This window comes from Colletotrichum spaethianum, assembly GCF_022836535.1.
Source record: "Colletotrichum spaethianum MAFF 239500 DNA, contig08, whole genome shotgun sequence".
NCBI lineage: Eukaryota > Fungi > Ascomycota > Sordariomycetes > Glomerellales > Glomerellaceae > Colletotrichum > Colletotrichum spaethianum.
The window spans coordinates 534,983-545,635 of record NW_026054778.1 but is presented as its reverse complement, the minus strand read 5'-3'; the positions used below and the strand labels follow the sequence as shown (position 1 = coordinate 545,635).

General features: G+C 56.7%; 3 protein-coding genes across 3 annotated transcripts; 1 reads left to right on the top strand and 2 right to left on the bottom strand.

Moving 5' to 3' along the window:
* Positions 1 to 2,829: 2,829 nt before the first annotated feature.
* On the bottom strand, positions 2,830 to 4,023 carry ColSpa_04003 (uncharacterized protein; the record flags this gene model as incomplete). The annotated part of the gene is made up of 1 exon (XM_049270215.1): positions 2,830 to 4,023. The coding sequence occupies one exon, from the start codon at positions 4,021 to 4,023 to the stop codon at positions 2,830 to 2,832; it is 1,194 nt and encodes a 397-aa protein (XP_049126172.1).
* Positions 4,024 to 5,553: 1,530 nt separating this feature from the next.
* ColSpa_04002 (putative magnesium transporter NIPA8) lies at positions 5,554 to 7,639 on the top strand (the record flags this gene model as incomplete). Its single annotated transcript, XM_049270214.1, has 2 exons — positions 5,554 to 6,373; positions 6,429 to 7,639. 2 exons carry the CDS (start codon positions 5,554 to 5,556, stop codon positions 7,637 to 7,639), a joined length of 2,031 nt encoding a protein of 676 aa, XP_049126171.1.
* Positions 7,640 to 8,156: 517 nt separating this feature from the next.
* Positions 8,157 to 10,469, bottom strand: ColSpa_04001 (putative RNA-binding protein; the record flags this gene model as incomplete). The annotated part of the gene is made up of 1 exon (XM_049270213.1): positions 8,157 to 10,469. One exon carries the CDS (start codon positions 10,467 to 10,469, stop codon positions 8,157 to 8,159), a length of 2,313 nt encoding a protein of 770 aa, XP_049126170.1.
* Positions 10,470 to 10,653: the final 184 nt, after the last annotated feature.

Sequence of the window (10,653 nt, the reverse complement as noted above, 5' to 3'; positions counted from 1 at the left end):
AAGCGATGCCACAACGTATCGGGACACCACACAAGGCCTTGACGATGATAGGTCTCTAGTCTGCCGATAGCTCCAGTCTGCCGATGTGCGAAACGAGGCGGACACCCTCCGGGCCCAAGGCCGTCGATCCCCGGGAACGGCTCATGGCTTCGGGCACCGTCCATTCCGTTTGATGCCATTGATGAACTGGGCACAACCCAGATGTGCCTCGTAAATGCTCAACAGCCATCTTTTCTCGGCGCCCAAAGTGCCCGGACGAGGTCCTGTCAAAGTTTATTCATTGACGCTCGGACAGCGGTGACCAGCACGGACATGAAGGATAGAATCAGGAAAAGCCTTATCCGCCGCGCCCAGACTCGAGTTTGTCGATCCTTGCCAGAGACCATCAAACTGGTCTTCTACTTTGGGCGCTACACCAGTCAGGTCGACTGGACCAGACCGCACGGGTGAGTGACTCAAGAAGCTGGCCGGAGTCGGTTCCAATTGTTGACGTCTCTGTGGTTACTCCGATACTCATGATACGTACGTCTTCTGTGTGATCGGGAAACCCTACGCTAGAACGCTGCCCTGTTCTGGACCCCTAGGCGTCACCAACGTCCCTTTTTTGACATCTTTTCGTCGGCATGGCCCCGCAGCAGATGTGGTGTAGGGTCGTTGGTTGCGCGCTCTGCAAGCATTGTGATGAGCGTGGCCTGGCTTGCAGCGCGAGCACTCATGATATCTGACAACGTCCAGTATCGCAATGGTCACCTGTTGCGGAACCTTCCTCTGCTGGACACATCGAACCAGAATATACGGGGGTCTTCTTGGCAGGCTGGACAGCCAGATCTCTCTGGCCGTGCGCGTTCGGCACGTTGATATTGATGGATGGCACGTTTCGAGACGTATTGGTGCCCCGACCCGCATCCATGCCCGAACAGGGCCGCACAGACGAAACAGCGGCGTCCTCGGAAAAAAAGCTATGGGAACCAACGAGCTGGGCCATTTCGCCAACGCGCCGTCTAACCTCCGAGCCAATACTCGTGCAACTGCCGGCGTTTGTCGCTGAGAGGGAGAGTGAGTGAGAGAGAGGGTGAGCCTGTTAGAGCGCGAAGCGGGCGGAAAGAGTGTCCCTTCATGTGTACCCCTTGCAAGGGATCGGCCTTTTCCAGCCAAATTGGAAAGATCGTCAGCCCCAAATTCGGAGGATATTGGTTTTGGTGCGGGAGAACCCGGTCACCGCTTCTAGCGGGCAGCCACTATTCGAAAGGATTCATTCGAAAGTACGAACCCATAGCCCGTGTTTCGTTGATTCCCACTGACGATCAAAGTTTGCTGCCGGAGCTCTTCTCTCGTCTGTCCCATATGACGATACGAGGTGTGAAATTGCTCGGTTGGGTTCGTAGGCCAGCTGAGCTTTCTCCTAGAACCGGGGCGCAGGATCAGTATTTCCGAACGATGTGGTGCCCCATCATGTCTTAGGGTCTTCTTGTCAGGCCTCCTCGCTAGCCAACTAGCCAAGTGACTGTGCAACTAGCGGTTGTCCGCCCCGTCAACCTGCAGACCGACGAGCTGCTGTCGCAAAGTCAAAAGTAGACCGCGGGCTGTGGGCTGTGGGACAACTGTCATCTGGCGACGTCTGTTCGTCTATTCAAGTAGGCTGTTGGCTTCTGTCTGGTGTCCACGCTTGGTCTAGAGGGAGCGGTGTCCTGTGCCAGGAGTCGGGAGACCCCTCATACGCGTCGCGTCGCGTGGAGGATCACGGATGAGGCAACGGATCTGCCTCCGTCTCCCTGGAAGTTTGGCGCGATGCTGCATCGGACGATGCAGCGGCTGCCCGGGGGTTTGCTAGGTCTTGTCGGTCCAGCCGTGGCTTCACGTACCGGGACTTTCTGGAAGGAAACTCTTCTACGAGCTAGGCCGGGGCAAGGACACGAACACTCGACATCCATTCGACGAGCAACTTACTCGCGTGCCGCAGGCCCTCGATCATTGCTGAGTTGGGTATAGTCAGCTTTCGTCCCTTGGGGGCCATTTGAGAGAGAAGGTAGGAAGGGAAATGGGACATCGGTGCCAAGCACGAAAGGAGCATGAGAGAGATTGGTCGACATCGAAAGGGTTCGTCCTCCGTCTCATCTCCGCCACTCCCCGTGTATTAGTCTGGCGTCTTGGTTTTCGTCAGACTAACGACGGAGTCTGTCTGTCTGACCTAAACGCTTAGTGTTGGGGCTTCTGAACGTGATCGGCCCCGGGGAAGCATGGCGGCCTTCGGGAGGGGCATGGACTAGAGCAACTAAATTAGCCCGTAGCTCGATGTTGGAAGTAGACCTGGCTGTTGGTTCGTGTTCCTCATACGAGACGAGTCAAAACGTGCTCGTTGGCCGTCGGGGTGTGCTGCGAGGACTAAGACTAAGGCTGGGTGGTAGATGCTGTTGGTTGATGGGGAGAAGAGACTAAAACGCTATTCCAAAAGGCTCCGGCGGCAGCCAATGCCAAGGATTAGCGAATCCTGTTCCCGGGGAGAAGAGAAAGGAGAGAGAGGGAAAACACGCTGTAGGTTCGTTAGGAGTCGGACCGGCCATGCGGGAGAAGGATCTAGGAACGTGGGGTTGGGGTTAAAAGGACCGAAAGCGAGACGACGAACATCAGGAAGCGAAAGGATGATTGCATACCCTGGTTACAAACTTGACCGTTTTGGTCTTCTCAATTTTGCCTGATATTTTACTCTGTATACGAAAGTTGGCTTCTTGTTCGTACCGTTGGCCCCTGATTCCAATCCCATCCCGATAACTCCAGAGAAGGTACCCAAACACACAAAGGAAAAGGGGAAAAGGTCAAAAAGCCGATGCTTCATTTCCAGAACCAACTGCTCTTATCGTTGTCGCCTTCGTCGCTATCTCGCTGCTGCTGATCCCTGTTCTTGTTGTTGCCTGCCGAGAAACTCGCCGACCAGGCGTACTCGGAACGGCTCTCCGTCTGCCTGCCAACCTCCTCGCCTCTGTCATTGAATGTCGTGACGGTCTTGGTGACATGGACGTTGCCCTTTGCGTCCTCGCGCTCCTGGACCTTTTCCACGACTCTCCAACCCGCGGGGAGGCCATGAGGTGAGAGGTCTCGCGTGGTGGAGTGCGACTTGGGCGATTCGGATGTGGACGTGGACGTCTCGCGGGATGTGTTGAGACGGGCCTTGCCCATGACCGAGAAGTACGAGTCCTCCTCGGTCTCCCCGTGGTGGTCCTGCTCAGGACGCCCTCGTGCCTCCCGCGCCGCGTCCTCAACCGCCGGCGTCTTCTGGACCTCCTTGGGCGACGACTGGCTCGGGGCGGGCAGCGATCGCCCTTCGCGGAAGGGATCATCCTGCTCTTGCAACCACCGCTGCCACCGCTCACTCACGGGCCCGTCCAGCACCTCCGGCCTCGGGTCCCAGCCATCCCACAGACCCTGGCGGGTGAGCTGGTGAAGCCAGAGGATCGGTGGCAGCCCGTGGGGGAAGGACTCGCGGCACTCCTTTCTGAAGCGGACGCGTTCGTTGATGTCCGGCAAGCCCTGGCCGCTGCTCACCATGAGCAGGTCCTCAAACGCGTCCTCGAAGCCGAAGAGGGTCGCGTCGGTGCCCTCGGGTAGGTCCTTGGGAGTGGGCTGCGGCAGGTCGTGAAGCCGCAGCGGTGAGTAGGGCGAGTCGATGAGAAACGAGATCCACATGACCTGGTACAGGGACTCTGTGAGCTTGTCGGTTTCGAAGAGGGCTTGCATTGGCGACATTGACGAGAAGAGGTCAAACACAGTCGGGTGGGGGTACTGCGAGGACGGCCCGCGAGGCTGGACGGCATTGGCAGCGGCGGCGACACCGTCCTCTGACGTTGTTATTCTGCGCTCATGCTCGTCGGCCCGGGACGGTCGCGGAGGTTCGGGCCAGCTGCTGTTGAGACGGGACACGGCGGTGGGAACGCCCAGAACTCTCTGGAAAGCCGAGGCGATGTGGTCGTCAACCTTTTGCTTGAAGCGGACGAAGAAGTTGTCCGAAGAGTCGTCGTTGTCGGGCATGATGGACGAAATGATTGGTGAGGTGCCGAGTCTCTAAGTGGTTGGTTTTATATGTAGGCTGTTTGTGTTTATGAGCGTCTCAGTTGATGAGATGCGCGAGTCTGGGACTCGGTGCAGGCAATTCGCGGATTGTCTCCGGATGCATCAAAGAAGGCTCGAGGCCTACATGAACAATGAGATGCCTGAAGGACGAGACGAACGAAGATGAAATATCATGAAAACGACGTCGTCGATCACATCAGCTCACCTGTAGTGGCGATCGGGAGACGGTGGGGTTCCAATGAGGTGGCAGTTGTGGGAGAGAGATCGGAGCCTCTAGAAGTTCCGATAAGTCCCCAACAATCTGGGATTGGACGGGTCTCTGTGGCGCGCGGGCGAGGTTCCAGAGGTTCCAGAGACAAGAATATCCTGGAATAATCCAGTTACGGCCAAGCCACAACCCGCACCCCGCTTCCAGCACGTGCCGGGCCCACGTTCCAATCGTTCAATCGGGGTCTCGGGCACCAGCCTCATCCAGCTGGCCGTTGCCCCGGTCGGATCACTCACTGGTGGTGATGCGTTCCTGGAAGGCCCGCCCGTCACGACCCTGGACTAAATTGCCATGTACTGATGACATGTGGCTAGCATCCGGACGCTAAACTGGTGTGGCTGGCAGGTGAACGGAGCGAGACAGAGCAAGACAGAGCGAGACAGCGTTCCTCGTAGCCTGAAGCACATGCCAACCCAAATCTTGGTACGCAGTGAGCGCCACGGAATGACCGCATTTTGCAGCAGAGTTCAGAGCCTAACAACCCCACACTGCTGCTGAGCCACACTCTAAGAGCATCAACAGAGGGCCCACCTTTTGTCCGCTCAGGGACTTGCTTGAAGGGCCCTTCATCTTTGACTGGGGGATTTCCAGATTGAATGTGGGAACGTGCCTCATGCCCGGACCCGCGCGTTAGCATCGGGTCGGTCTCGTCTTGCCGACCGATGCGAGTCCCAAGAGAGAGGAGAAACACCACCAAGTCCCAAGCAAAAGGAAGAGGATGGAGTAGCGTCAGCCAAGTTCCATTGCAGCACTTGGTCAACGCGACCAACCACGAGTCTAGTGATTGCACTAAATCTTGATTGTTCTACTACTACCAATACCTTACTACCTGACCCATACTCTTCCCCCGGACTACCAATTCCCATTTCTCAACCGCAGATCCTCATGGCTGGCTACGACGATTTGCACTCTGCATTGTAGGACGACGAACATATCCTCCCAGCATTCTGGTGCCTTTTTGTTACCACGCATCCTTTGCGCCGTCCAGATGATACTGCATCCCATTCGAGCCCAATCATCCACAGCGTTTGGATGCCAGGCGACTCAATTCGCGCCGTCGTCATCATCGCCAGCCTTGGCCAACTAGCACCATTTGCGCGTGCTGCCCCGAGAAAAAAAATTAGCTTGTGATACAAACGACCGCGACTCGATATCTACGCTCCATACACCGTTCGCCCTTCTCTTTTTCGACAACACAGAACTCGTAGCGTGCGCCGGCAATGACGATAGCTCCAGTGCTCATCGCCGCCGAGCCTGCGGCACGCCCGGACGACGGCAAGGACCTGCAGAACTGGTCATCGCTCATCGGCATCATCACCGCCATCGTCGGCAACGTCCTCATCGCCCTCGCCCTCAACGTTCAGCGTTACGCCCACCTCCGACTCCACCGAGAGCGCATTCGGGTCCGGCGACGAGCGAAAGAAGCCCTGAAACATGCGCCGGGCGGAGGCCAGACGGGGCCCTACGGCTCTGTTGGCGGCGGAGAAGCAGGAGACACAAACGAGAGCGGTGACAGCGCGAACCACCACGCAGACCACGATGGTGGCGAGTCTGAGCCCCTGACGAGATCCTTCCGTTCCGAGGAGTCCGCTGGTTCCGACTACTCTGGCGACGACGATAAAGCCCCCTCCACATACCTCCAGTCGCCCTACTGGTGGGCTGGCCAGATCCTGATCACCCTCGGCGAGCTGGGCAACTTTTTGGCCTATGGCTTCGCGCCCGCCTCGATCGTGTCGCCTCTGGGGGTCGTCGCGCTGATATCCAACTGTGTTATTGCGCCGATCGTGTTCAAGGAGAAGTTCAGGCAGCGCGACTTCTGGGGCGTCATTATCGCCGTGGCCGGAGTTGTCGTTGTGGTTCTGAGCGCCAAGCAGGAGGAGACGAAGCTCGACCCCGACGATGTGTGGGACGCGATCACGACTTTGGCGTTCGAGATATACCTTGCGGTGACGATATCATTAATAGTCATCCTCATGTGGGCGAGCCCGAGGTATGGTCACCGGACCATTTTGATCGACTTGGGTCTTGTGGGACTCTTTGGTATGTACCGCACTCGTCAACGATGATGCGAAACGCCGGCTAACGTTTGCCTTAGGTGGCTTCACGGCTCTGTCTACCAAGGGCGTGTCCTCGATATTGTCAACGACCCTCCTGGGCGCATTCAAAACCCCGGTTGCATGGGCGCTGCTCTTTATCCTCCTTTTCACCGCAGTCATGCAGGTGCGCTACGTCAACAAGGCGCTGCAGAGATTCAGCTCAACGCAGGTCATTCCCATCCAGTTCGTCTTGTTCACGCTCTGCGTCATCATTGGCAGTGCCGTCTTGTATCGCGACTTCGAGAGGACATCTGCCGAACAGGCAGGCAAGTTTATTGGAGGTTGCCTGCTCACCTTTTTTGGCGTCTTCCTCATTACTAGCGGTCGAGTCGAGGAGGATATTGAGGACGGCATGTCCGACGTCGACGGCGTGGAGGAGACCATCGGCTTGGCCGAGCAAGACGGTTATAGCCCAACGCAGCCGCTGGCGCCTTCATCCACATCTATCCCATCCCCAAGATCGCGCCGCTCCTCTCGGGCTTCCAACGGAGGGCATCCAACCAACGGGTCGAAGCAGTTCAGTATGCAGCACGACTTGGGAATCCCCACACTTCGTATCCCCACGACTGCGTCGACGGGCAACCTTCCTAACGCGGATGTGGAACCTCTGTTAGCCAACCCTTGGAGCAACTCCGCGGACGAGGTCCTTCCCCCGCCTGGAACGAGGACGATATCCGACGACTCCATTAACACGTTCCCCGGTCTCGGCTTCTCGCCATCAGAGCCGGTAACACCGTACTATGACGGTCAATTACAACCCAAGTATCCTACAGATAACAGACCGGTCACACCGCGCACAGCACTGCCAACCCGACCTCACAGCCACCAATACCCAAGCCCTCTCTTCTCCCCGTCTCCCCTTTCGTCCACTGTCAGCGCTGTTGTCAAGGACACTCTTCTTAGGAGCGCAGAAAGTCCGCTGCTGCGTAGGCCCTCGGTGCGGAGGTTACGCTCGAGCATCCGGGCCAGCCTCTTCGTGCCCGAGAACAGCGAGGGCGCGGATAGCGACGCCGAGAGACAGGATCTGATGAGCCGAGGGAATGACTACGGAGACGGAGGCGTGGCCGAGCGCAGCCGGACCGCGGGCGAGGGCGCTTCTAGAGAACCCCAGACGGGCAGACCGCGGAGCCTGAGCGATACGCTAGGAGGGTTCTTTAGGTCGAAGAGAAACAGGCGGGATGCCAATACAGACCCCGAGGAGGACGTATAAAGAAGAGGTGGATGCGATTTTGTGACAAAAGGGGACTTTCTGATTGAGGGGCTTGGAAGGCATCGTTATCTTTTCTCAGCATTGCATATTGGCGTTTCCGGTAGAAGGAGGCTTTGGAATTGATTGGTATTGGGATATTATCCGCAACACAAATGCAACAACTGTCCATCGTTTGGGGCGCGCGCACGGGATGGGGTACTGGCACGCTCTCTTGCTTTTTACTTCTTGTGTATAAAAACTTCGTTAGTTCCTCCCCATACATACTTGGGCTGCGACACGAATGCAATGAAACTCTACTTCGATACGATCTCATAATGTATCTTGGAGTTCACAAGGTGCACTCAATGACGAGAACTCTTGACCAATGACTGGGTTGCCTTTCAACGAACACGGAAACAAGAATGATGTTTAACAGACATGTTCTGGATATCGAATGAAATTTGATGCTTTTGAATAACCATGATGATGCACAGAGCCCATAATTACATCCCTTACACATTCTTTCTCTCCACCTAGCCTAACCCCGGGAAGAGGCCTTCTTCTTTCTCATGAGACGCTTCCTCGCTATCAACAACGGCTTCACATCTTCGCGGTCGACCTTGCCCGTGGGCTTCCTGCTGTCGGCCTTCTCAACCTTCTCGGGCTTTGCCTCAGTCTCCTCCTTCTTGCCCTTGTTCAGGTTGCCCTTCTTGCCCTTCTTTCCCTTCTTCTTGTCCTTCAAAGAGGCCATCTTGGGCAGCTCCTTGCCTTCGTCGCCTCCCTTCTTGGCGTTCTGTCCGTCCTTGGCGTTCTGAGCGTTCTGCCTGTTGCGGTCGAGGTTCTTCTCGTTGGCCTTGCGACGGGCTACGACGGAGGCGTTCTCGATGGCGAACTCGACAATGAGACGCTGCTTCTTGCCATGCTCGTTCTCCAGCTGGTAGCCGTTGAGGAAGCGAAGGCCCATGAGCGCCCAGCGGTGGGATGAGTACTCGATGAAACCGTATCCACGAGACTTGCCGCCGCTCGTCTCGGGGACCTTAGTGCCTTCGCGACTCTCGAATTCAATCTTGGCCTGGCGGACAATACCCTTGCGCTTCAGCTTGCGCTCGTGCTCGCCCTCCTTGGCCTCCTTTGCACTCCTGACCTTTTCCTCCTTGGAAAGGGGTTGACGCTTGCCCTCTTTGACATCCTTGGCGAACTCGACGCAGGCCTTGCGAGCCAGCTCCTTGAGCTCCTTGGAGCCGACATTGCGCGGGATGTTGCGAATGGCCAGACGGGTCAGACTGATGTGCAACGTAGGGTTGCTCTGGACGAGCTTCTTGCGCTGCTTGGCACTATCTTCCCTCATCTTGATCTCGTTGGGGGTGAGCTTATGGTACAGGGTAGACCTGGTGTCGATCTGGCCCTCGTTAAGCAGGAAGAGACGTCGCTTGTCCTTCTCCCGTCTTTTGGCACTGCCATCGGCGGCCAGGCGCTCAGCGTCGTCCTTGCTGACGGCCTGAGCAACCTGCAGAAGCCGGCCGTCCATAGTGTATCGACCATCCTGGTCAGCGGAATCGTCCTGCAGCACGGAGTGCTTGGTCGGGAGGGCATTGGGCTGTGTGCGCGGCGCGCCCTTGATGCAGGCCTTCGCATCCTCCTCGTTGACGAAGCAGACAAACCCAGTACCTGCGGGGCGGTCGGTTGCACGGTCCATGACAACACGGGCATACCTGACCGGGCCGAACTTGACAAATTGCTCCTTCAGTTGGTCGTCTGTAACGGTGAAAGGGAGGTTCCTGATGAAAAGTGTCGAGGTGTTATCGGTTGATGTTTGAGTCTTCTTGGCGGGTTTGCTGTCGTCCTCAGCGTCGCTGGCTGCTTCCTCCTCATCATCTTCGGAAAGGTCCTCATCTTCATCCTCATCCTCATCTTCGTCCTTGTCTTTATCCTCATCACTGTCCTCCTCGTCCTCAAGGTTCATCATGTGGTTCTTCATAAAGTTTTCCAGATCGGCGTCGGCGCCCTGTGGTTCCTCGCCGGTCTTGTCGTCTTCGACGGCCTCCTCCTCTTCCTTTGTGGCAGCCTTCTTCTGCTTCTTGCTCTTCGGCTTCTCGTCATCCTCCGTGTCCTCTTTGGTACCGTTCACCTGGTCCCATTCGCTCTTGTCTACGGCCCAATCAACCGCAATGGTTCTTCCGTCAATAACCTTTCCGTTCATCTCCAAGGCCTTCTCGGCATTCTTCCGTCCTCGGAGGGTCACGAAACCAAAACCCTTGAGCTTGCCCTTGTTTTGGGGCAGGTCGGCGAACTTGATAATTCCGTAAGCCCGGAAAAGAGCACCCAGCTGCGCAGAGTTCTTGATAGACCAGGGCAAGTTGCGAATAATCAACTTAGGGGGTTTCCTGGCCTCCTCAAGTTCCTGCGTACGCTTCTGCTTCTGGCCGGCAGCGGCCGCTCCAACGGCGCTCTCCTTGCCGTCACGGCTTCTGGCTTCGGCAACATCGACTCTAATGCGGCGTCCCTCCCACATCATGTTGTTAAGCTTCTTCTTGGCCTCCATAGCATCTTCGGCATCCGTCAGGGTGACGAAGCCATAGCCTCGGGAAGCCTTGGTGGCCTTGTCGAGAACGACGGTCGCATGCTTGACTGGGAAATGCTCGGAGAAGAAGTCGGTCAAGGATTCGCTAGTGGCGGTCGCAGGAAGAGAGCGAACGAAGAGAGAGCGGTTGGCCTCGGTGCGGGCTTTCTTTGCCTTCGGTTCTGCTGCAGAGTCTGCTGCAAGGTTCTCGGCGACGGCGGCTGCGACGAGGGCATCGTGCTCATCCTCCTCGGCTCGTGACCGCTTGAGCGGCTTACCAGGAGATGACATGTTGGTTTTGTTGAGTTGTATGTATCGCGAACAACTTCAATTGAAAAGATGACGAACAAAATGACCTCGGCTGGTAAAAGAGGTTGTGAAGAGGTTTACTCTTCCTGCATGGAAAATGGCTGGCGGTGATCGCGCTGCGAAATTCTACGATAAGGATTTTTTTCCTGAGCTTATCAGCACGTGC